This window comes from Narcine bancroftii, chromosome 1 (assembly GCF_036971445.1).
Source record: "Narcine bancroftii isolate sNarBan1 chromosome 1, sNarBan1.hap1, whole genome shotgun sequence".
Lineage (NCBI taxonomy): Eukaryota > Metazoa > Chordata > Chondrichthyes > Torpediniformes > Narcinidae > Narcine > Narcine bancroftii.
The window spans coordinates 472,645,927-472,673,212 of NC_091469.1; the positions used below are offsets into that span (position 1 = coordinate 472,645,927).

At 38.6% G+C, this 27,286-nt stretch overlaps 1 protein-coding gene across 5 annotated transcripts in view; it reads right to left on the minus strand.

The window, feature by feature from the left end:
• The window catches only part of rbm33a (RNA binding motif protein 33a), a 192,854-nt gene that overhangs the window by 107,326 nt on the left and 58,242 nt on the right, over positions 1-27,286 (minus strand). For 3 of the 5 annotated variants that reach the window (XM_069914774.1, XM_069914776.1, XM_069914778.1), the window contains exons 7-11: positions 22,330-22,498; positions 16,953-17,137; positions 12,898-13,189; positions 5,963-6,021; positions 104-230 (exon numbers count right to left, since the gene is read on the minus strand). In XM_069914774.1, the coding sequence (XP_069770875.1) occupies positions 104-230; positions 5,963-6,021; positions 12,898-13,189; positions 16,953-17,137; positions 22,330-22,498 (832 nt within the window). The remainder of the gene's footprint in view (positions 1-103; positions 231-5,962; positions 6,022-12,897; positions 13,190-16,952; positions 17,138-22,329; positions 22,499-27,286) is intronic. The other 2 variants (XM_069914775.1, XM_069914777.1) reach the window with 1 other exon arrangement.

Here is a 27,286-nt window from a genome sequence, read left to right on the forward strand (position 1 = left end):
AAGATCAGTATTTTTAAAACTTCACAATTTTATTTATTTCAAGAAAAAAACAATTATTTTTCGGCTGAACGCAGAGGTTTTAAAAAATATCACTATTTCTTACCACCAATGAAGAAGGGCTCTCTCTCTGGTGGGTGTGGCCCTCTCCATGGCTCCTGAAGAGGTTGCCTGGGCGGTTGATTAAAGTTTGCAGGGACTGGAATAGGTGGCTGAAATTCTGGAGGATTCTGCTAAAGAAATTATACAGTGGTCACACCAAGTCGGAATGAATTTCCTCTTATTACATTATGTAATTTGGCTACTTGCAAATCTTTTTCTCAAATCAATCAGGACACACAACAGCTGATGTCAGAAATGAGTCTCTGCTATCAGGACAAACTATTTGATGACCATATTATCCATTTTCACTCCTGAAGAAATGTAATTCAATCGATAGATCTCATTAATACGGCTTCCAAAAATGTCTGCATTTCCAACTCAGAATTTATCCATGATTCGCTTCAAATGGTCAACAGTTACTGTTAATGGGTTTAAAAAGCAGATGAATAGCTGCCAATGGGAATAAAGACAGATTGCAAGCAGAAGGCTAACTGTTCTACCAGTCTGGTCAGCCATTTCCTGATTTGTCATTTTTGAGCAAGTATAAATGTGCAAAGGAATTCTCTGTCCCATCAATCCATTGTAAATTATGAATAGCACATTATACACCTCACTTGCAATCCAAAGAAAGAGGAATGGGTACACACACTTTTGATCACGCCTTTTAAAGAAAATAAGCACGGCTGTTTCCATCCATTTGCAGAATGAGATGACAACTGGCCAGTCAATTTATTCTTTCAATAACCCTTTCCAGTTAAGAAATTAACCTTCTTTGGCATGTGATCTTACACAAATGGTGCTTTTTGCATTTACACCTTATGTTAATTATATGATGTTATCAATGGTAATCCATCTTTTCACATGAAATGATGGCACCTACTTACAATAGTAAAACAGCTAAAACTTCACGAGGTGCTCAACAAAAAGTTAATCAACTATTGAAAGGAAGTATAGCCAACCAAAAGGATCAAATGACTATTGTATGACTTATCAGCTTTCTCAATAGCTTCAGCTGTATAGTCACAAAAACCTTTAATTAAATACTTTAACAACACGTCGAAATCTTATGAATTGTTCAACAAATTAATAGTGTCCATCTTCAAGGCAGAAATGTATTATTAATCCTACTTAAAATGTAAAATATTTATATGTTAAAATAAATCTGATACAGTGGGTGAGCACAAGTTAATTCAACTGACTGAATTTGGAGCAAAGAGGCAAAACCGAAGTAAATTAAATGATTGCTATACAGCCTGCATGACTATAACAATACACAGTGAAGCATCTTCAGTTACTGAATATAGATCCCCTTATCTTCAAGACCAGAAGTGACAGTATCAAATGCTTGAGGAAAAAAAAGATGTCATGAATAAACCTGTACGCCTATCTCTTTACATTCAAAGAGCTATATGAAGCAGAGTGGGTTATTAACCTCCGAGTCATCCCCTGAGGCATGTATATTTTGGGGGTTTTTTGTTATATTAAATTTTAGTACTAAATAAAGGATCCTACAGATGTTTAAGATCCATATTACCAAACAAAATAACTGCTACTTCTTAAAGGTTAATGTTGGCAGTAGCTATTTATACAAGTACAAAGCCAAATGTAGAACAACACATGATGGTTCATTCGAACAGTTTTTAGAATATTAGAACAATCTGACATTCAAAAATTAAACCATTTAAATAACTTTTGCACCATGACAATTTTCTATTTTTAAACAACCCTAACTTCAAAATGCACTAATGAGGGCAAAGACAGGAAAACCATCAATTAAAGGATTTACTGAATATCTCACACCTATCAGCCCACATCTTAATTTTAATAATCCAGGTACATATCATTTGCAAATGTTCAGAAGGTAAATATAAAAATGAGAAATTGACTCATAACCTTAATATTTTAAGATGCACATTCAATGAGATGCCTTTTGAAACAAGGTCCGTTGTGCAAAATATATAGAATTCAAGCATGTAAATTTGAAATGCATGGGTAAATTCTCAAAAAAGCTTTTTATAAATGTTATACTTTGCTATAATTTTCAAGCAGGTATAACCAACAGAGGGATCTGGAGACTCCCATTTACAAATCTTTGAAAGTGCAGGTATAAGTTACTGAGGTTAAAACATTTTACAAATTTCTGGTACATGACCACTTATCAATCATTAGTTTGTCCTTACTTGGAATACTAAGCTGAGCACCATGTTTTAGAAAGGAAGTCAAGGACTTGGAGAGACTGCAGTGAGGGATTTCATTTACACAGACAGCTTATAGAAACAGATTTTTCTCCAAAGAGGAGAAAAGATGAAAAGAGGTTCTAGTAGATTTGCTCAAAATTAAAATGTTTTCATAAAGTAATAAGAAACTGCTTCCAACAACGGGCAGTTAGCTGAAGGGGGCAAAATTAAGGTACTTAACAAATGACCCTCAAGTGAGGTGAGATTGATTTAATATTATGATCTGGAATCCATTGAGTAAAAGTGGTAAAGAAAGCAGTCAATGGCATTTTCCTGAAGAAAATTGATGAAATACTTGAAAATGTAAAGTTTATATAAATTGTTCTTAGCTGCATTGGTAACTTTAAATTGTTGATAGATCCACAATGGCCCAAATAGCTCATCCTACGCTGTGCATAGTTCAACAATTATCAAGCTCATGGGACACATTATTCAGTTGAGAATATCAGTAAACTGCATAGATGCTGATAAAATATTTATATTCTGTCAATTTGATCCTCAAAATGGAAGATATCAACAAATTCAAGCCTTTTCTAACGATATTACACAGCTAGCAAGTCTCAGGTATGAGAACTGAAGCTATTTGACTGCATTAAAAACATCCAATTCAATAGTGCCCTTCAGGATGGGTATTCGGCAATGCACACCAGTTCTAGCCTGAAGGCCATTTCAAACCTGGCTGGCACTTACTGCCCATCCCTAACTGCCCGAAACTGAGATCAACTCCTTTGTTCGGGGACAATTATGGATGGACAATAAATGCAAATATTGCCAGTGATGTCTGTGAATTAATAAAGAAAATCATATTTGTAGTAAGCTTCTTTCAGAAAATATATTTCTAAGTTCACGCTAATTTGTTTGTTTTGGACTTCCTAGTTCTTACTGACTAATATCACAGAAGTTTATCCTCTATGAAATCAAAAAGACCATGATTTCGGTGTGGTCTTGATGTTGTCACCAAAGCTATCACCAATGGTGTTAACTGCAGGGACACAGAAAAACCAAATTATATCCACATGCAACTCCATCAGAGGTTGTTGCTCAATAGCAATTGTGAATAATGGCTGATTTATTCTTAATCACAAGAGGTATTAAAATCACTGTAGCTCACAGCCTTATTGTCAGAATAACTGCACACAAATTGGCCATTAATCGGGTGGGTCTCTGAACTTGTATACTTTAATCATTAGCTCACTGAACCCACTGCAGCAGGTTAATTTCATCTTCACAATTTGATGGTAACATTTTGTAACAAATTGTAACATTGCTTGATGGGCTGGAACTCATCATTGCAAGTGGATATGTCTGTGCATGGTATTGTGTCCCAAAGTTCTGTCCTGTAGAAGAGTTTTTCCTTAGTTCCCCAGTATTACACCAAGGAAGCACATCTTGGCTCTTGTCAGTGTCCAAAATACATTGATTTTAGTTAAGCCTCAGGAGGATGATTTTGTAAAATTACCTTAGTTTATGTTTCAAGTTATTTTTCTGGGTTTTTTTTTGTTTTTCTTAAAGAATTATTTTTATAATTCTAAATATTTGTTATTAACAAAACTGGCGAAGACAATTTAAAACTACTGAAAATTACTTCAACTTTTATAGTAGGATGTTTTGCTTAAAACCTTTTGGGGGGGAAGGACTATCTCAATGCGCTCAGGCTATGCTGCTAGAGTCCTGTTTTGAAAGAACACCAAGATCAGCTCTCAGCATTTAGAAAAGGTAAGTATGGTGTGGGACTACCCCATTTTAGTATCAGATCAGCCATGATCTCATTGAATGGCGGGGAATGAGCCGGCAGGTTTTGGTCCAAACGGGCTTGATTTTAAAACAATGCATTATTTCTAGTGATACTGGTTTTGCACTGACAATGCATTTATTAAGGAAAGAATTACAACTGGCTTCACATCAAAATATGTATAAAAAGAATTTGATGGATTCCTGCTGAGCAAGATTTTAGACAACCAGATATTCTCAAGTATTCATGAGGGGAAAATTGTTAGAATTTAAGAGTCTTTGGTATGAAGTGAATTAGTTACTTAAAATGAAACACTGGAAGCTATTCACAAAACACTTTCTGGGACTGCACATGCAGAGAACAGTAAACGAAGAACCAAGTCTTGTACAAAATTTATTCAAAGCCACGAAAGTTATGTCCTCAATCAAGAAATGGTTTCCAGGAAAGATAGATTAAAGCTATTCCTATCTAAAATCTTGATATACTTCTTGGAAACAATTAAAGTCTTAAATTATATCTTTGCCTTTGAATCTGCATTAAAATGAAGGGAAGAATTAATTTCCAAGTTATTACATTTTTTTGATCTTCAAACAGTATACGCAAGTGCAAAACTCAAATGCACACCATATTCTGTAAAACTTCACTGAGTTCTGCTGATGGAAACCAGCGGATATGATTAAATTCGATAGTATGATAATATATGTTAATCATGATTAATCAGATGCCTGGTGGCAAATGGAAGTTGCTTGGTATTATGTCACCTGCATTTTAAATTGTGCACTGTATATGCCAGTCTGACAGTGTTTGACAGCTGATGGTACCTAATACTGCATCTGCTCTACACTGCCCAAGATCTGATGAGAAAAAATGCCATTCATTTCTTCACTACCTATAATGGTTATAATTACATGGCTTTTCAAAACATGGTTTGAAAACACAAAATGCTTAGGGTGAAATTTTGTTACCCAGAACACATCTTTGCCTCATTTTTTGCAAGGTCCATAACCTAAATGAAATGTAATTTGCCGCAGCAACCTTGTTCATACTCTATTTGCATAATCTGCGATGAGAATCTCTACCCAGGAAGTGTCAATCACCACCATCTGATGTCTTGTACCCTGTAGACGACAATGCTACTCTCCATGGTTCAGAACAATAACTACAGATCCTCTCTTAGCTGATATGTTTGATCTCAGTATCTATTATAATCTTGCTGTATATTTCGATTCCTTTGCTCGTTATTCTACCAGCTATTGCGATTCACAAGAGAGGACTAGATTTGAGGACAATTTTGGTTGGGAAATTGCAAATATATTCTACAGCATAATGCATTAACAAAATACTGATGTTTAAATACTGCAATTCCTTCAGGGTCAAATAGGGGTGATCCAAATATTTTGCAATATACCATTGATTCAGATATACATTAAAGAAGCCAAAAAGACAAACAAATGCAAAACCATGTAGATAAAGCAATGAAATGTCAGGAACTAAATGAATACTCCGAATTTAATCAAGCCCTCTGACCTTGACTAATACCACCAAATGGAACAGTGGGAGTATCTCTTTCTTTTATTTGAAAAATAATAAGATGGTGTGTTATAGAGCAAAATTCTGTCTTATCTATTTTAATAGATTTTGCTTTTTAAATCGTGTGAAGTCCTTGTTACATCTCCTGTCGCTTTCACATTTGTAGAGCTTACAGTAAAATCACCAAACCTATCAAAGCATAAAGCTCATATCAAACATTTCCAGCTGTGCAGGGAACCAACAATGTTTACAGATTCTCAAAACTTTATTTAGCTTTGCTGGTATTTAATTACTATGTTAATACTACTTTACAGAGGTACGCGCAATCAATATTGCAATACAAAGGGAAGCAGCTGCTACTCACCATGAATCTCTGGGGGCCCACAGCAGGCCTTGGCTGGTTTGGCGTAGGCATCAAGGGCACTGCAATTACAATGAGGGGGAAAAAAAACACAGCCATTACCTTTGTGTTCTGACCTTTCAAAGGATTCAGGCATATTGGCTACAAGAAATTCAACATTCAAAGCTGAAATCACTTCTTTTTACTGTACTGAACACATTACAACCTCTTCTCTGCAATTTTTGTTATAGAATATCATATTATACAAAAGCAGTAGACAAATTATCACTTAACACCATCTGGGTCTGTACCTATAACAGTTAATGTTGTTAAAACAGGTTCTGACATATGTACACTTCCAATTAAAGACCACTTGATCCCATCACAAACTGATTAAGCAAATAAATTGGCATGTGCATATTTTGACAAAATTTGAAACTGTTAAAGAAACCCTTTTATTGACATTTGTTTTAGGAAAACAATGGATTAACAAAGGTGATACTTTTTGAGATCAAAATATTCTGAACATACTCCAAGTAACATGGAAAATAAGTTTCAAAAGCCACATTAACACTATAAATTGTTTTCTTTTACCAGCACTTCATCACTCGTCGTCTCCGACCCACTGCAGCTTCCCTTTGCCTCCTATAGGCGCAAAAGCTCCCTGTACTAACAAGTAAATGTGGTTTTATTTTGAAAGTGGTTCTATAATTTTATTTTAAAAATTCTTGAAATGTTAAAAAAAATAGAAGAAACGCCTGGAAATTAAAGTAATCAAAAATAGTTCAGAGTGACAAAGTAGCAATTTATGAGAAAGAAAGATCCAGCCTAAAACATACTTGAAAGGATGTTAACACTGTTTAATCCACTTTTAAACATATGCATGAGACAGACAGGGGCCTACAGGTCCTAACCTGTCTAATTTGCCAGAGGAATTAAAGGAGTGCTTTAAAGTCCATGCACAAATTCTTTTCTGCACACTTTCAAGTTCACTGCCTTAAGTTTATCTATAAAGAAGAGAAATTTTGCAGCCTTTGTAATTGTTAATTATGAGCTTTTAAAATGTACTTTTGAAATCAACTGTCCCAAATTTGACTGCTTTGCACCTGTCATGAAATGACAATAAGCATTGTCTAAAACTTACTTATTGCACATCATAACTGATTTGCTATTGGCAACAAAGCCAAATAGCCTTGCAAGATTCAAGATGGGAGCAGTATTGTAAACCAAACATCAGTATAGTGATTAAGTTACTGAACTGAAAACCTGGAATATTGATCTGAATGCAGCAGTTTGTAACCCACCATTGAAGTAAGGGAATTTAAATCTGAGTAATGAAATACAAAGCAGAAACCAGAAAGGGTGACAATAGCACTGCTTGATTATGAAGATTTCATAAGGAAAAGATTTTTTTTTTTTAAATTGGCAACTCCATTGGCATCATAGTGGATGACTCATAACTACTGCCAAATGGCTTACCAAAGGAAGAAGCAATAAAATAACATTACAACACAGAAACAGGCCCTTCTGGCCTTCTCATCTGTCCCAATCTATTCCATCTAGTGTAATGACCTGCACCCAAGACGTACTCTTCCACCCTTCTCATAAATGTCAAAAATCAAACCTATATCCATCACCTCTGCTGGCAGTTTGTTCCACACTCTCATCACCTTTAATATTTCACCTTTAATTCGTGTCCTATTTCTTATCTTGCCCAAACAGTGGAAAAAGTGTTTGCATATACCCAATGTTCAATTTTGTACAATTTTATACAATTTTTAAAAAATTTGAACAGCCAATAAATGCCATGTTATTCTGCAAAGGAATAAATAAAACAGGAGCTACACTAACCTTTATTCTATATCCTTGGTGCTGAAAGTAAAAGCTACTCTACACATTTGCTCTAAAACAGAGTTGTTCCACTGAATACAAAAATATTGAATCACTGAAGGAGCAATTCACAGTTTAGGAGATCACTGATGCAGAGAAGAAATGCTTAAACTGTTCGCAAAGGATCTGTCTATAAAAGCTTCCACTATTTGTTAGAGTTATCATTTAGTTGTCAGGATTTTCTTTGGAATTATTTTAAAGACAGGAATTTAATTTATTGCCAAAGTTAAGATTTAAATGAAAATGTTAAGGTATATTATGTAATTAAAAATGAATAATTAGAAGCCTCTTTTAAACCTGTGAAAAAGATCTATGGATTCTGCAAATTAGAACATAGAGCACTACAGCACAGTACAGGCCCTTTGGCCCTCGATGTTTTGCCGACACACATGTTACTTAAAGAAAGAACTAAACCGTCCCTACCCCTTAATATTTTTTATCCATCCATGTACTTGTCTAAGAGTCTCTCAATTGCCTCTAATGTTTCAGCCTCCACCACCATCCCTGGCAAGGCATTCCAGCATCTAAATCCTCTGCATTAACTTCCCTCCCTTCACTTTGTACTCATCTCCTCTGGTGTTTGCTACTCCTGCCCTAGGAAATCTGTTCTGGCTGTCCACTCTATCTATGCCTCTCATAATCTTGTAGACTTCTAATAAGTTTCCTCTCATCCTTCTATGCTCCAAAGAGAAAAGTCCCAGCTCTGCTAACCTTGCCTCAAAAGACTTGTTTCCCATACCAGGCAACATACTGGTAAATCTCCTCTGTACTCTCTCCATAGCTTCCATGTGCTTCCTATAATGAGTTGACCAGAATGGAACACAATGCTCTAAGTGTGGTCACATCCTTGTAGAGACAAGTAGAGTTGTAAAGTTGCAACACGACCTCTATACTCTTGAACTCAATCCCCTTATTGATGAATCCCAGCATTCCATAGGCCTTCTTAACTCTTTTATCAACCAGTGTGGCATCCTTGAGGAATGCATGGATTTGGACCCAAAGGTCCCTCTGTTCAGTCACAATCTTAAGTAGTGACCATTAACCCTGTACTCAGCCTTCTTCTTTACCCTTCCAAAATGCATCACCTCACACTTGAACTCCATGTGCCACTTCTCTGCCCAACTCTATATACTCTTGTAACCTTCGACACCTTCAGTTCCATTCACAGCTCCTCCAACCTTAGGAGCAACTGCAAACTTACTCACCCATCCTACCACTTCTTCATCCATGTCATTTATAAAAATCACAAAGAGTAAAGGTCCCAGAACAGATCCCTGTGGCACTCCACTAATCATTTAGCTCCAAGAAGAATACTTTCCTTCTACTATACAAATCTCTTCTTTCAACCTGCAAGCCAATTTTTTTTATCCACACAGCCAAAGTTTCACTGATCCTGTGCCTCACGACTTTCTGGATGAGTCTCTCATGGGGAACCTTGTCAAATGCCTTGCTAAAATCTAGATAAACTACATCCACCACCCTACCCTCTCATCAATTTATTTCATCTCCTCAAAAAAACTCAATCGGACTCATCCTTCACCAAGCCATGCTGACTATCCTTGAGTAGACTGGACTTCTCCAAATGCTCATAGATCCTATCCTTAAGAATCTGCTCCAATAGTTTACACACCACTGATGTCAGACTCACCAGCCTATAATTCCCAGGATTCTTCCCATTACCTTTTTTTAAACAAGGGGACTACATCTGCCTTTATCCAATCCTCCAGCACCTCCCCTGTGGCCAAAGAGAACTCACAGATCATAATTACTGTCCCAGCTATCTCTTCCCTCACTTCCCACAGCAATCTGGGGTATATCGCATCCAGCCCCAGAGACTTGTCAATCTTGATGCTTTTAATAAGATTCAATACTTCCTCTTCTTTAATGTCCGCATTATCCAGCACACAAGCCTGTTCTTTTCTGACGTCAACCTGATCATGGTCCTTTTCTCTTGTGAAAACAGAAGCAAAGTATTCATTTAGGACATCCCCAACCACCTCCAAGAACATGTTGCCTCCTTTATCCTTTAGCAGCCCCATCTTCATTCTCATCATCCTTCTGTTCTCCTTAACTCTACATGCCAACCCCTTCTTATGCCCCCTTTGAGCTTTCATAATTCTTTTCTTAAGCACCTTCCTGGCTACCATACATTTCTCCTGAGCCCTTCCTGTTTCCTATATCTAATGTATGCTTCCTTCTTCCTCTTGACCAGCTGCCTCACCTGCTTCATCAACCATGGTTCCCTTTTCCTACCATCTTTTCCCTGTCCAAGTGGGGCAAACCTATCATGAACCAAACAAAAGTGGGCCCTAAACTTCCTCCACATTAGTTCTGAGCTTTCACCCTTGAACAACTGTTTCCAATTTACTCTCGCTAGTTCCTGCCTCATCCCATCGTAATTAGGCCTTCCCCAATTAAACACTTTCCCATTTAGTCTGTTATTATCCTTATCCATAACTATGCTAAAGCTCAGGAAGCTGTGGTCACTCTCACCAAAATTCTCCCCCACCGAGAGGTCTGCCACCTGACCAGATTCATTACCCAGAATTAAATCAAGTATGGCCTCTGCTCTCATCGGCTGGTCCACATACTGTGTCAGGAATCTTTCAACACACCTGACAATGATTGTTCCCTTCCTATTTTTGACTTCCACCCACTCAGTCTCAGTAGATACCCCTCTACAGCATCCTCTCTTTCTTTAGCTGTGATACTATACTTGACCAGTCATACCAGTCATGCCACTCCCCCACACCCACCTTTTCTTTTTGGCGTCTGAATTGAATGATTGAAATGGCAGCATAAAGGGAACAAAGTTCAAACCTCCAAGATTAGAAAGTTTATAAATAATACAAAAATAAAACATCTTGATTTATAAGTTTGTCAGTGATACAAAAGCTGGTAGAGTTGTGGATACAAGAAGGTAGTCCAAGGCAGGAAAAATATCAGATGGAAAGTTTGGCATTTGGATTTGATACCATCAGGTTGGAAGTGATGCATTTTGCAAAGTCAACAAATAGGAGTGGAATATATAAAGCAAATGGTTGGACAACGGGGAAAGAGGTCTTGGGGTCCAACTCTGAAGTTCCCTGAAATTGGCAAGACAAGTGGATAGGGTGGTGAAGGCAGCTTATGGCATGCTTGCCTTCAAAGGTTGGGGCACAGAATATAAGAGAGGGAGGGGATGATATGGTGCAGTTTTATGGAGCACAAGTTAAACTGCAATTGGAATACTGGCCACAACCACACAACAGGAGGGATACGATTCAGTGTCAAGGTGGTTCACCAAGAAGTTGTCCAAATTGAAGAATTTTATGCATGGAAGACTGGACAGATGGGATTGTTTACCCCGGAAGGAGCAAAGGAGGCTTGATAGAGTTTATGAAATTATAACAGACATAGACAGGGGAATATTTTCTCCAGAGTAAGGGTTTCAAAAACAAGAGAGGATAGGTTTAAAGTGGGAAAAAGGAGATTTAAAGGGGATTTTTTTTTTAAAAAAACAAAGTGGACTCTGACCTGGAATGCACTGCGAGATGGTGGTGGAATCAGACCCAATTACTAGGTTCAGGAGGCAGTTGGACATATCTAAATAGGCATGGCACATAAGGATGTGGCACTAATAAGGGACAAATGGAGCTAGTGTAGATGCATAAAAAGATCCTCAAACACATAAGCAACCCCCTTTCACTGGCTGTTAGCACCTTGTTCCAGAAATTGACGGCCACTCTACTGGTTAACGGTCCAGTGTGGAAGCACACAGGCGTCATCAGACACAGGGATAATACTACTTAGGTAGGTAGTATCATCCACGGCATCTAAGATGGCAGCGTGCTGATTAGCCCAGTGTGAAAGGGACATAGGGAATCCTGGGATAAAGTAGCGGCACATTGATTCCGTTTTTACATGAGTGCAGGAACTTGAAGGAAACAAAAGATTAAAAAGATGTAAACTTTGACGACCTATATAAACCTTTATAAATCTCTAAAGGACTGTGGGAAAGTTGCAGCGGTGGGGGTGGGGGGGGGGGGGAGAGAGAGAGAGAGAGAGAGAGGGGGGGGGCAGAGAAACCCCTCCATGAGTGCGCCGTGCATAGAGCCCTTTCTCTGGAATTCTGGGAGGGCTGATCTGCCATAACTCTTTCGCAAGGTCTTTATAAATTGTGAGCTATTTCCACTAGAACTTTCCCATGGTCTTTTATAAATTTATAAAGGTTTATATAGGTCAGCACATCAACAGGGGCTGAAGGGCTCATACTGTGCTGTTCATAATGGTTAATTATGATCTAATTAGACATGATTAATTTTGTTTAAATACAAGGTCATAATACATTGATCAGGATTTAGGACTGGTCCACCATCACTCGATGCATCACTCAGACATCATTGGTGGAGGATAGCTTCCCCCATCCCTGGGGATGAGTGTGAAAGGACACAGAACCGGTTAACAGTGGTCTAGTCTGAAAGGAAAAAACAGCTTCCTTAACTGGTTCACTGAACAGCCAGTCTACTGGTTAGCCAGTGCAAAAAGAGCTGCAGTTGGCCGAAGGTTGTGTTTCTATGCTATATGATTTTCTAAGTCTTTGTCATCAGCCAAATAACAGAGTTGCATTAATGGTTTATAAATATTTTTATTTTTGGTTGATTGAACTGGATTCCTGGTTTTAAAAGAATTGTCAATGTTCAATGCTGCCAACACAAATTATTTACCAAATTGGGGCAGGGCATTGAAGCTCTGGTGGTTGAGGGAACATCAGAAATCATCTCACCTGCCCCACATCTTCAGGGGAGGAGAGTGCGGTGAACCAGCTAAATGTTTGCTCCTGATGGCAACCTACTCTGATACTCTGATCATGTTGTCCACTGAAGGGCCAAATATGTTCTAATCTAATGCCACCTATAAATAAAGGCCCAGGAAACAACCACATTTAGGGTTGGAAGTAATGGGTCATTTTGGTGAGGACGATGCAACTGCAGATGGAAATTACTTTTCTTTACCATAATGTAACCAGGTAAATAGGAATGCAATCTCTCTCAGGAAGCATAATTTACACATTCTTTTATGATTCTAACCTTGGACGGGGGAAACCACTGGACCTCGGAAATGAGGGTTTATATGAATATTCTTTGGTTGTTGTGCTGGGATGACAGTTTGATTCAAACTGATAGATGCAGATTCTGAATTCTGTGGTTGCTGCTGTTCTTGCTGCGGGTGTTGCTGTTCAGGTTGCTGCGGAGGGCAAACGGATAATTGAGATGCGGAAGGGTGCCTTGGAGGAACCAGGAGGGGCTGTGGCTGTTGTCGCTGTTGAAAATTGCCTCTACCAGACTGATGATCTGGGGAATTTACAGCAGTTCGAGGATTCTGAGAAAAGAAACCGCTGATCATTCTTTGTTTTTCATCAAGCAAAAACTAAAGATCTTGGCTCAATATATAATTTTATACAATTTATTACATTAGCTCATTTATTACAAAGACTGTGAATACAGGAGGCAAATACACACACACAAAAAATACGTCCTACTAACAAAACCATTATGAATGCAATTTGGGGAAATTTGTGGTACTTGTTTCATTTATACTGATGTTTAACTCTAAGAAGGTAGAATGCACCATATGATGAATTTGACAAGAGTATTCATATTCAAATCACATCTGCATTCCTATGATTGGTAGAATTCTGCTTTGATTCAGTAAATCTGATTATTTTCCACTATAATTTGAATCAACATGGAGCATCAGGTTAGCCCAGTGTTAAGCTTTCTGTTCTTTGACCACAGGTGCAAGCTTGTATATTATTCTAGAACTTCAATAAAAATTAGACTATAGGTTATCAAAATATTATACGTACACAGTCAACAATGACCACTGGAAACAGAAAGAGGATTTGTGGATCATTACACCGTTAACAGCTAAGACAAGGGAGTCAGAGTCTTAGTCTAATATTCAGCTGTCAGTCACAAGATAAAGTTGTAGACCAAAAGATTTCCTGTGTCATCCTGGTTCTTTTGAAGTGGAGCACTATTACCAACTAGAATCCAAATCTCACTTGATATCCTGATCACCAATTATTGAGAAAATGTATTTTTGTTTTAAAAACCTACATAATCTGGAATATGTAGAAAACATTTTTTTTTAAATCAAAACATTGCCAAGCATGTTCAAGAGAACAGATACATTACACTCTCTCCTCATTATTTAATCCCTGAAGTCCTAAGGAGTGGTATTCAGAATAGTTCATTCATTACATTCCACATGTGATTACACCAGGATTTTTAAGGCTCGATTCTGTTCAATTCATTCAGCAGGTCATGTAGCATCAGAGGGAGAAACCCCTTAATCAAACCTAATGAAATATAATAGAAAAAACCAATGTGAAATGGATAGAGTGGGAGGAGTGGGACTTCTCTCTTTCCCATTCCCTTGTCCAGAGATCGCTCCCATTCCCTTGTCCAGAGATCGCTCCCATTCCCTTGTCCAGAGATCGCTCCCATTCCCTTGTCCAGTGATCGCTCCCATTCCCTTGTCCAGTGATCGCTCCCATTCCCTTGTCCAGTGATCGCTCCCATTCCCTTGTCCAGAGATCGCTCCCATTCCCTTGTCCAGAGATCGCTCCCATTCCCTTGTCCAGAGATCGCTCCCATTCCCTTGTCCAGAGATCGCTCCCATTCCCTTGTCTAAAGATTCTCCCGACCCACTCTCAGCAACTACAGAAAGTGTCACACCTCTACCTCACTACCATTCACAGTCTCAAAGAATATTTCCACATGAAGCAAAGATTCATGTGCACTTTCTCTAACCTCACTGCATTCTGTGCTCACTATGTAGCCTGTTCTACATTGGTGAGAAAAAAAATCAGACTTGGGAACCATCGCAGTATATCTACACTCAGTCCATAATGGCCATCCTGAGCTCCTTGTTGCATTATCATTTCAACTCCTCTTCCTATTCCCACCACTCTGTCTATCCTGGATTCTTCCCTGGCTATCTCCAGCCCAATGGTATGAACATAGAATCTCTTAAATGAGGAAAACAAGTCCCCCCTCTCTCTTCTCTGTACCCCTTTTACTCTTTCCTTCACACACACACACCCCCTTTTGTCCCCTTTCCCACCCACCCATTCTTATCCACCCTCATCTTTGGTTCTACCCCCATCCAACCCCTATCTCCCCACTAGATTCTTCCACTCTTTCTTTCCCTCCAACCCCCACCTTCAGTTCCATCTGGCTTATCTTTAAATCACCTTCACTTCTTATTGTCTGGCATCTGCCAATCCACTGCCTCTGTCTGTCATGTCTCACCTCTACCTGGCTCACAATACCATATGGGGCACCTGTCCCACTCTGTCCTTTTTAAGACTGGTCTTTCTACTGCATTCTACCAGACCCAATAAAAGATTTTGGCTCAAAATGTCGACCATTTTTTTTCTCTCACTGATGCTGTTTGACCCTGCTAAGTTCCTCCAGCAGATTGTGTTCCACTTCGGATGCCAGCATTCGCAGGTTCCCACGTGTCTACAATATTAACCACCTCCATGAAAGAAAATCTTTGGAATAATTATAAGATAGAATAGGTGTAGAGGAACAAGACAGGTGGGACCAATGTGGTAGTGCTTTTTGTTCAACATGGGCAAGTTGGGCTAAATGGCCTGTTTCCATACAGTTGACTCTATGAGTCAAAATGAAATTCATATTTAGTGATTAATACTTGAGAAGACATAATGAATCCATTCATTAAAAATACATTTGCAAGTGGTCCTTCTAAAATATTGGCAAAAACTTGAGCAAAATGAGGGGAAAAAATTGTTATGACAATCAATCTGATTTCTTATTTACTGTGCATTTTACTTAACCTCTCAATTCAAATTTTAATTTTCTTTAGGTTTGGAGCTCTTCTGACAATAGAAAGGTTTCTACATTTTCTTAATGAAATACTAAAAACAGTGGGTCTCTAGATTTTGTTAAAAAAAATGGAGAATTACCAGAAGCACCATTAAAAAAAAATCAAGGCACACAAGAAACTGCAGATGCTGGAATCAGCCCTGGAGTTGGGTTTCAATCCAAGACGCTGACTGGCCATTCCCCTCCATTTATGCTGCCAGACCTCCAGCAGTTTGTTGTGTGATCACAGAATCTATTCTAATGATCAGCTGTGGAGGCAGATATACTTGGGGAAAAAAGCTAATCATTCGTCATTCCCAATGCAATCAACTTGAATAACAATTAATAATGCTGTTCAAGGAGGATCTTGGTTGCTGAACTCGTTTGGGTGTATTTTATGGATTTTGGACTGCTGATCGGGAAAATCACCTTAAAATTTTCATATCGTACCTTTTTTTTGATGCGACAAATTTTTGTGCTTTCCTGTCATATCTTTAACAGGCTTCAAGCATCCAAACCATGAAGTTCAGCGTGTCATTGAAAATTCCTTTTCTGCCTTCACATATGGACATCTTCCCTGCTGATCTTGGTATAGTCAGTGATGAACATGGTGAAAGGTGATTTGGAAATCATATATGGATTTCACCAGTAAGAGCCCAACCACATCGTCCATAACACCCACTCCCCCCAAATAATATGTATAGGATAGAATAATATGTTAGGAATATATGAATAGTGAATGATAAATAACTTCAGGTGTTTTTTTTTTCTTTTTTCCCCTCTCTTTTCTTTTTCTTTTGCAGGAGGGGGGAGGAAGGGCCATAAAAAGAAAAAAATTATATATCATTTTTATTTTATATAATGAAGAATTGATGCAAATGAAAAATTAAATGTTCAAAAAAGTTTCACCAGGGAATTGCACCATATCAGGACAACCGGAATCCATCAATGGCCGACTACTGTTGGACAATGATGCGAGAGGCATCAGATGCTGAGTATGAATGAAAATCAGCGGCCAAATATTTTTAAGTTAGTGGAACTAAACATACAAAATTTAATAAAAGTTGATTTAATGTTTCTCCAATTTACGACGTGATTCAACAAATTTGAAATCGTCTTTGTGCTCATCTTGAAGTTGAGTATCATAATTCCCAATTTTTTTTTCAGGAAGCAAACATTTTGAAAAAAATTGCTGTCCAGTTTAATCAAAACAAAAGAACTCATACAAACAGGCAAACAAGTGTTACCGGTAGTGATGGTGGCACTTGCATTAAAGGCAGGCGCTGTTGGTCTTTCCTCCTTCCACCATCTTTCCTTGGATCACAAAACCCAAAGTTAGCTGAACGCCCTCTTCGCCCCCTTTTTCCTTGTTTCCGTTGACGTTCTGTCTCCTCAAATTCACGTAACGCTGCCTTAGCCTCATCAGAAAGTTCTGAAGTGAAAACACAAAATAAATGTTGAAGTTTATCGTCACATGCACCAAAATATTGGGTGTGAGTTGACAAGCTGTAGTAAATGACCACAGCATGATGTAGACGTTCTTGTGGTCAAGGTGATCAAACACACAGAGTGGAGGGCCAGCGAGACAAAAATGAATTGGAGTGGGCTTAAGTCCAACCTGAGACAGGGGTTGATTTCTCAGAATTAATCTCTTAAAGCAATTCATTTCAATATCTTGCGCTCCTCCTCCTTCCTCACCATCCATCTGCATCCCCACCCCCACCCCCACCCCTCCCCACAAAACATCATCTTATTCAGGTTTTAGGCATGCTGGAAGAAGGGCTCATGCCTAAATCACCCACTGCCTATTGCTTTCTGTGGCTGATGTGTGGCCTGAAGCAGAGTTCCTCCATAATCTTTGTTTACTGCACTAGTTTCCCAGCCCCTGCAGACTTCTTGTTCACTTTCCACATGATAGATGCAAGTGCCATCAACCAACAGTCGTTGTTCTTCCTGAGTTCTAATATAATGGGTGTTCTTTTAAAGCAAATTGAGACCTCAGACTATAGCAGCAGAGGTTGAAAACATCTGCAAAAACTCCAGCCTATTGATCTGCATACGATTCGAAGATGCAGCCAAGTACACCACGTGGACTAGAAAGTTTATGAGAATTCACCCTGCTGCTGATTCATTTTACGTTAGTGTTAGAAAATGAGTCACTGTGGGCTACGTTGACCTGTTGAGGTGCATATCACTGTTTTCTCTTTCGGAGCGAGCATTAAAGACATTGAGGTCATCCAGAAGTGATGTTATTGCAGTTGATGACATTGCCTTGATTCACCTTATCGGATTCCGACCCATTTAAGTGGACTCAGGCAACTCTAGTCAAGAATGGGAAAGTTAACCACCTCCCCATTATTGCATCTTTATTCCTTGTATAACCTCCCATGATCTGCCCATATTCATCCAATTACTATCTACTGTTGGGAACCTGGCAGTATATCATGGGTTTTCAAGCTGAAGGGGGTGCAAAAAAGTCATGTTGGAGAGGATGCAGAGAAGATTGAGAGAATTGTTGCAGGATTTGTGAACTTGAGCAACAAGGAGAAGTTAATCCTTTGAGCACAGAAGGATGATCTCACAGAGGATAAATCGGGTGAATGCAGAGAGTCTTTTACCCATAATAGGGGGAATCAACAACTAAAGAGCATTAATTTAACATAAATGATAGAGATTCAATAGGAACTCAAGCTGTAACTTTTTTTTAAAAACACAGAGGATGGTGGGTGTATGGAGCAGCATGCTGGAGATGGTGGTTGAGGCAGTATCAAATTCAAAGTTCAGACTTATCATTTATTTATGAATTATTCAATATTATTGCAGAAAGTGGATAAATGTTAATGACATTCTCAGTTGAGTCAAGTGAGAAAGTAATAATTGTCATCGAGTCTTGCTCAAGTAGCATCGTTCTCAGTTGAAATGACTCACGTTTGCAATTAATTGATCAAGTTACAGAGAAATTGGAAAATATACTTAATCAATGCTGCAACTATTTTCTGACAAGTCAGGTTTCTGGTACCAACCAAATATATGGTGCAAGGAAAAACACTCACATTTAAAAACATATTTCATATGTCAGGACCTAATAACCTACACCAACAAACTATGTCCCTTCGGGTTAGCCATTTTAGCCCTGGGAAAAAGCCTCTGGCCATCCACATGAACAATGCTCTCCAATCTAGGCAACACCCTCGTAAATCTCCTCTGCACTCTCTCTATTGCATCAACCTCCTTCCTGTAGTGAGGTGACCAGAACGGAACACAATATTCTAAGTGAGGTCTAAGATCTTCGATAGCTGCAACATTACCACATGGCTCTTGAACTCGATTCCATGATTAATGAAGACCTTCTTAACAACGCCATCAACCTCTGCATCAGCTATGGACATGGTCCCCAAGATCACTCTGTTCTTCCACACTGCTCAGTCATCCCTTTAACATTGTGCTCTGCCTTCAAAGTTGATCAATCGATATGAACCACTTCCCACACAGAAAACGAGGCTTATAAATGTATATCCCTTTCTAAAATAATGAGCTTTGCTTTTGACAAGGAACCCAACATATTGGTTCATGAACATCATTTTTTTGCAAATATCAAAGAGGAAGAAAGAATGCACAAGCATACGGTCTTTGACAATGCGCATCCCAAAACAGTTATATTACTAGCATGTCATTCAGTTTGCTCACGATTATTCCAACTAAACAATGAAACCATTAACTTCATAACCGATTTGAATAACACAAAGCCTCAAGTTTAGGTAAGCAGTTGATGCCCCATCCAAAAGATGACACTTCAGCATTCCTCCAGTATATAATGAATTATAATTCAACATAATATGCTGGAACCTTTGAATTCAGGCTTGAGTAGTTAGGTTATTTATGAGCCACATTACCATTTGCTTGGAGGTTAAATTCCGCAGAGATGCTATGGATTTTTATACAACTACAAAGAAGAAGAGCAATTCAGATCGGCACCATGTTTCTATTAAAGCAAACAAAATATTACTGAGAAAAGTCTATCGCCAACAAAGTAGCATCAACTTCAGGTCAGGTTTTTTTTCCACATAAACCATCATTCTTTCCTGACTTAAACGTTCATATTAGACCTTTAATTTCAAATATGAACACACAATGTTTTCTCGTTTTGTGATACAGTGAATCAGCAATTATGCATGTTACATCCTAGACGTCGGGATTAATTTCAGTATAGTTGACAATAAAATGGTTTCACACGACAAGTCTAATCAGCTGGCAAGAATGCTTTCACCCAATAGAAATAAGCTGTCACATTAGGTCAGCAAAATCTGACAAAGCGAAGATTGCATTTGCAACTTCAACTGAAGTGTCAATTGCCCTTTAAATGCTTTTTCAAGTGCTTCAAGATTCTAGTTGAAAGCAGTTGCAGGGTTCTTTTTTGTCCACATATATTGATTTTTCAGAGTTTTTTTTAAATACTTGTTCATTTATTGTTCCCCAAATTTTGTGGCAAACAATGAAAGAGCATATTAACTTAAAACCTGAAAAGTCTTAACTTTGTGAGACAAGCATTTTTTAAATAATCCATGAACATGAGAATGAACACTATTCCAGTTTGCTTTCCAAGAACCTGCACTGCAGATTTTATCCAAGGAGAAAGAGTCATTATTGCAGCCCTTGCTGGAGGGAAACAGCATTTTCCTTTTTAATCTTCAATTCTAGATGGAATGAGAAGGAATAGAAGCAATCTCTTTTTTCTTAATCTGTTTGCGGGATTTGTTCATCACTGTCAACGTAAACAATTATTGTCCATCTCTAAATGTCTCTGAAATGGCCGAGCGGGCTGGGAGAGCAGTTTATGTTCAATCCAATTGGTTGGTTCGGTCGCTAATGAGCTAATAATAGCAAATCTTCTTGGCAGAATAGTGAGCCAAATATACTTTCGTGACATTGTATTAATGAGATTTGATTTTTTTTTAATTGATTATCTAATTTTGAGAATGTGAACGTAACATGGTTAGCATAGCAGTAAACGCAACGCTGTTACAGCACCAGCGACCAGGGTTCAAATCCAGTGCTGTCTGTAAGGAATTGGTACTGCATGTTCTCCCAGTGTCTGTGGAGGTTTTCTCTGGGTGCTCGGTTTTCCTCCCACCATTCAAAACATAACCAGTGTTGTAGTCAATTGGGTGGCACGGGCTCATGGGTCAAAAAGGCCTGTTGCTGGGCTGTATGTCCAAATTAAATTAGATCCAAATTAAACTTCCAAGATGTCATGGAGCAAGCAAACTCACACCTCAAAAACAAATAGTCCAATGAACTAGCTGCTTGTAATGTAGCCAACATTCATCTTATTATTTTGAATGCAATGTAACAAAGGTGATAAATAACAATGGCATTTGCTGCTTCAGATTGTTAACAAAGGCATAAAAATGAAGTAACAAATAACACTCTCATAGCTCCTCAACTTCTACCTCTGACTCTTCCCTTAATTGAATATCTGTCCCCATCTCAGGAGATAAGATGGTCACAAAAATCCATCAGAGTGCATCAGACGCCTCCAGCTTTCTGGATTAGATGTTGTCCCACCCTGTCTCCTGCAATGACTCCATTCTGTTATCCTAGTTCCTCTGTCTTCATTGCATTTGCTCATCTAACGACTCCCACACCGCCCCCCACCCACCCACCCATCAGCAAAATCAGATGGGAAGAACCCAATCTAATTCTGACAAAACAAACAGTGGGTGTTTACTTTAACTTCAGTAACATTCTCATTACTACCCTGTCCAGGGTCTGTAGATTAGACTTTCTACTTCAACACGCACACACCCATATCAGATTATCCACAAGGTTAACAACCAATTTCATCCACCTGTTCCCATCAAACTCCTAACAGACACGAGTTAGTTCCTTCAAGAAAAAACAGAGAAAGGAAATCAGGGGATAGGAGTCTTTTGTTTTGCATTACAGTACAATTCCGATTATCAAAAATGGTTGGGACCGGCCTATTTCAGATAAACGATATTTGTGGATAACTGATCTTATTTTGTTCAGGTTGGTTTTGTTTTAAAGTTGAAAAAGAAAATAAGTGTAATCTACAGACCCTGGACAGGGTAGTAATGAGAATGTTACTGAAGTTAAAGTGAACACCCACTGTTTGTTATGTCAGAATTAGATTGGGTTCTTCCCAAATGAAGCAAAACAAAGAAGTGTTTAAAGAACAAACAACAAGAAGGCTTTTAAAGTCTTTCTCACTTAAAAAAAAAACAACCTGAACAAAATAAGATAAATCCAACACCAAAAACTCAAAATTCTACTCAGAGATTTTTCCAAAATTCCAAAAAAAAATTACAACTTGTGAAGTTAGTTTGGCTCCGGAAAAAAATTTCAGATAACTGAGGATTTCTGATTGAATATCCTCAGTTATCCAAAAAATTTTCGGAGGTGAAATGTGGCAACTTAGACTTCGAAATTTTTCAGATAAACAAGGATTTCTAATTTTTCTGAAATCCAAGATTATCCAAAAACAAAATTTCGGAGCCAAACAGGTGTCATTTCCGGATCCAGTTTTTTTTTGGACAACTGAGGATTTCGGATAATGAGATTTGCAAGAACACAATCAAACTTAATTACATGATGCTCCCCTACCCAACGTGTCCGGTATATTCCTCCTCTTTCGAGCTGCATCCGTTAACCGAATGACAGTTCCTTCTTTCCGTTCAGTTTTGAAACGAATTCGCCCGGATTCTTCGTCGTCGTCATCTTCGTCATCAGAAACATCCTTCTTTTCTTCCACTTCCTGTATTAGTTTCATCACCTTAAATTTAAAAACAACACTTCAACATTTACTGAAATAAAAGTCATCTCCTTTTTGTGTTATTCACTTTTTGGGAATGTTCGTCATTGACAAGTTCAGCATTTTATTGTCCAATCTTTGTGGTAGTGACTGCCTTTACAATAGTTGTGATCCGAAGTGCAGTTGGATAGGAAGGTACAGGTTTTAGACCCAGCAATAATGAAGTCGATTTGGGAGAAATATAGAATTTGGTGGTTCTATATGGCTTGAAACACCTGCCCATTTCTGGTGGCAGTGATTACGGATTGGGGTTACTATTGCAGTAGCCAAGGACATTTAACGCAGGGAATGATATTTGGGTAGCGAATGGGGTTCAGATCAAGAAGACTACTTTGCCCTGAATGGTATGGAGCTCCCGTTGCATAACTGGAACTGCGCTAATCTAAGCAATTCAAACCAACTCCCGACTTCTGTGTGTAGTCAAGCACAAGTTTTAGGGAATCATGAGATAATTCTGACCTCTTCTGATCAGAGTATTATGTGGCTGTCACATTTGAGCTTCTGATCAGAAACCAACACAATCCCCTCCTCCTCCCCACAACAGATGTCAGTGTTAATGTCATGGCAACTATACTATGCTGTTGGCAACAACCATCATCTAAAACTTGTTCCATTGCTAATATTTGCCAGTTTTCAACTCATGCTTAACTCGTTTTTATTGCTTGTATGCTGAGGAATTTTGAATGAAATTGAGTATTGCACAATCAAATGACTATTTCTGACCCTATGACAGAGGAAGGTTGTTTTTGATGCAGCTGATGAAGATGGTTAGGCCTGCAACACTCCTGCCTGCAATGACTATGAAGTTGGGATGATTGTTTTCCTTTGTGGACGGAATTTTTATGGGGTGGTTTAATCTAGGATCCATTGTCTCTTTTTCACCAATGCTTATTATTAATGGCATTCTCTCTCACGTGATCTCATAAACTCAGCACTTAATCCATATGTGGATCAAGGCAGTGAGGAAGTCCAAAACTGAGTGGTGTTGCAAAACCCAAAATGGACATTTTAGTGAATGAGTACATTGGCACTAATTTGGTAGCAATATGAATGTTGGCTACCATATACACCAGAATTTCTCCCTAAAATGTTGATTTTGAGCGATATCTTTTGTATAAGATGACCACCCCCACCCAAAATATGGCTCTTACCGCTGATCAGTGGATGCTGTTAAAAGCAAATCACAATATTTAAATAACAAATCAAAGGTCTAAATTTTAAAATAAACCACTGTCAGCTCCTGTACCAGCCGTTTAAAGCCTGCAGAGAACTAACAGCAGTCGGACCGGGCAAATAGATCCCCTCCCCCCAACCCCGAGGATAAGCGATGAGACTTCACAAATAACTAAAGATAATTGCGCGAGATTGCCTCAGAGCCGGCAGGAAGATGGCATCATTTTGCGACTTTGTCGTCAAGGTAAAAAAAATTTAGACACTTTGAAAAGGACAAGCCTGATTTTAAGGTGATAATTTTAAGTTTTGAGATTGTCCTATACAATGTCACATACAGTACATCATTTTTCAAAAGATAGAAAAGAAAAAAATGACATTATTACAATTTTTTTTAAATTACAGCTAATGAAGCACTTTTGAAAGTGGAGTCACCGTGTTATAAGCAGAACAGTAGACAAATCCAATAATGTACTGCAAAGTTCCACAGCTACTGATGAGATAAATGTCAATAAAGTTGCATTAGATGCAAGGAGAGAGAGAAATTCCAGCTATTAAATGTTTCCTCTACTTATCATTGCATATTTTTTTTGTGAGGCAACAGATTCTGATTCATTTCATGTACATAATTGTGTAAAAAGAACATAAATCAGGAACAGCAGGCCCTCTGATCCTTCAAGCCTCCATTGTTCTTTACTGTTGTTCGACATCAATGCCATTTTCCTGTGCAATCCACATAGGGTGGCAGAGTTTGTGTACCGGTTAGTACAACACTTACCGGGCCAGCGACCAGCATTCAAATCTGGCACTGTCGGTAAGGAGCTTGTACATTCTCCCAGTGTCTGCATAGGTTTCCTCCCACCCTTCAACAATGTATGGGGCTTGTGGGTTATTGGGTGACACGGGGCGAAAGGGCCTGTTACCATTCCTTAAAATTCCTGAAACACCTATTAATTGTTCCATCTCTGCAGTGTGTGAACTCTGTTATCAAGCCTGGCCTTCCCTCTGGACCAGGAAACTTCAAAGATTAAGCTTCCTCCCAAAGAAGAAAATTATTGAGCTTTTCAGCAAGTGGCAATTGTAGATCAGCAGTTAACTCAACCTTCACAGTTGAAGGAACCTTGGTTTGTACATTACCCCTATAGAAACAGAGATTTTCTACCCCATGACCACATTGGGTTTTGCTTGGTGTTCCAGATTCCTCTCACATCCCGAAGATGTCCTTTTAAGGATATTGGCTACTGTAAATTAAACATTGTAGGCAAGTGCCAAGAGAGGGGAATAATGGTCATGGGAGAGAGAATAAACTTCAAGGCTAAAGGCAAGTAAGAGTGGGAACGGAATTGCATTGCTGGATAATGGCATGATCCCAATGGGCTGAACTATCCTTGAGAAAGTGAATATGCTCAACTTCACGAAGTTACTCCAATAAAGAGTACTGTTTAGAAGGTTCCAGTATCCAAGCACAGCGATGAAATGGCAAAAATTCCTACAAGTCTGTAAAGCATGGGATTTGGATGTTCTGTTTGCTGCACATCTAATTTGCCACATATTTCTTTCAAGACTTAGTCAACTGTGATGGCACCAAGTCATCCTTAGTTGATGGGCAATGAAATTCCTGACCTAGAAAATGTCCTTTGAAGTTAAAGGTTTTCTTTCAGGTGATGTCCAGACACTGAATTGTGGGACGGCTCAATTGATTCTTCTGTTCATTTTTGATCCAATGTCTAGAATGTTCTTTTGATCTAGAGTTAATCCAGATGACTGCCTATGCCATTTTCTCCCACATGTACACTAGTTGCCCACCTCATCTTGAGACACACAGTAGACTGCAGATACTGTACTGGAACCTGCAGCATAAAAGGGTTCTAGCAGAGGGTTCCAACCTGAGACGTTAACAATTCCTTTTGCTCCCACTGATGCGACTTGATATGCTGTGTTCAACCAGCAGATTATTTACTGCAGCTGATGAATTTAAACCTCTCAAGGATCATGATAAAACATCCGGATAAAGATGCAACTTTGCAAGTTCTATTTTGCCAGGCTATCGTCAGATTCGCCCAATAAAATAGCATCTTACAATATCCCCAGATGTTCAAGAAACTGGGTCTGTCTCGGCCACATATGAATTCAGAACAGAGTCCATTTCAATGTAATTGCAGACCAGAACTTCCAGCTTTGTTCTCATGTTTTAACATAACAATTTGATATTTACAGCTGAGTAGATGGCTAGGTCATTTTAAAGAGTTGCTAAGAGTTAGACATTGCTGAGGGTTTGGATTAACATACAGCAAATAGGCTGGAAAAATTAATATTCTTCCCTGCAGGGCATTAGTGAAACAGACAGTCGATGACTACTAATCATTTCACTATTAGGATGTCATTTGGAAAGCAGCTGACATGTTGAAGTATCCATCCCACTTCAGACACGCTCCCCTCTCTTTTCTCCCATTGGGGAGAAGGTTCAAGAGCGTGAAAGCACGTGCCAACAGGCATACAGTTTATTCCCCACAGCCATCAGGCTCCTGAATGAACCCCACAACAGGGTGATGCCCTTGCTAGATACAAACTGATCTTTACATTGTAACTCTATAGTCGTACTCGTGCCCCTCAACTTTGTACAGCTGCTTACACATTAGAGATGACTTCCTAAGCTGCTTGAGAAGAGCCCGTCTCACTGCACAATGAAAATAGCAGGAATCAAGAGCCCACACCACCCAAGTCATGTTCTGTTCTCGCTGTTGCCATCATGAAAGAAGTGCAGGTGCCAAAAGATTCATACCTCTAGGTTCAGGAATAGCTGCTGCCCCTCAACATCAGAGACTCATTTAAGGATTCTTACTTTGCTCATTATTTATTACCAAATATTTTATTTTCTGTATTTGCAGTTTGTTTACATTTTTTGGTGTACATTTCTTTCTTCTTGAGTACAGTTTACAATTACCCATTCATCAGAAATTCTGCTTGGCCCGCAAGTTAAAAGAATCTTAGGATTGTATGTGATGTCGTGTAATGTATTCTGACAATAAATTTGAACTTCGATAATCTTTAAACTTAGATATACAGCAAGGTAACAGCCCTTCCAGTCTGCAAGCCCAATTAACCCACAACCAACAACCCCCCCACCCCCCAATCCAGTTTTTGAAAGGTGGAAGAGAACCAGAGCACCTGAAGGAAACCCACGCAGACACAGGGAGAAAGTACAAACCCCTTACAGACAGCACTGGATTCAAACCTGAGTCACTGGCACTCAAAGTGTTGCATTAACAACTAGGCTAACCATGAAACCCTGAGTTTCTTTCTTGCACACTTTATAATTTATTTCTGAGGCCCAAATATAATTACATAACCATGGCCAGAATTTACTAACCATATCTACCACTAGAGAAGGTAAAGAACAGACACCATTTTTAATTTTTTTTTATTTAATAAGTCACAATAATTCAAAACTATACACTTTACGTACATAACTTCATATATATAGTGACATTTTCCATTTTATCCCCATTCCTCCTCCCTCCAAAATTAAACCCAAATAAATAAAAGGGTGTCAATTTTTAATAATATTAGATATAATAT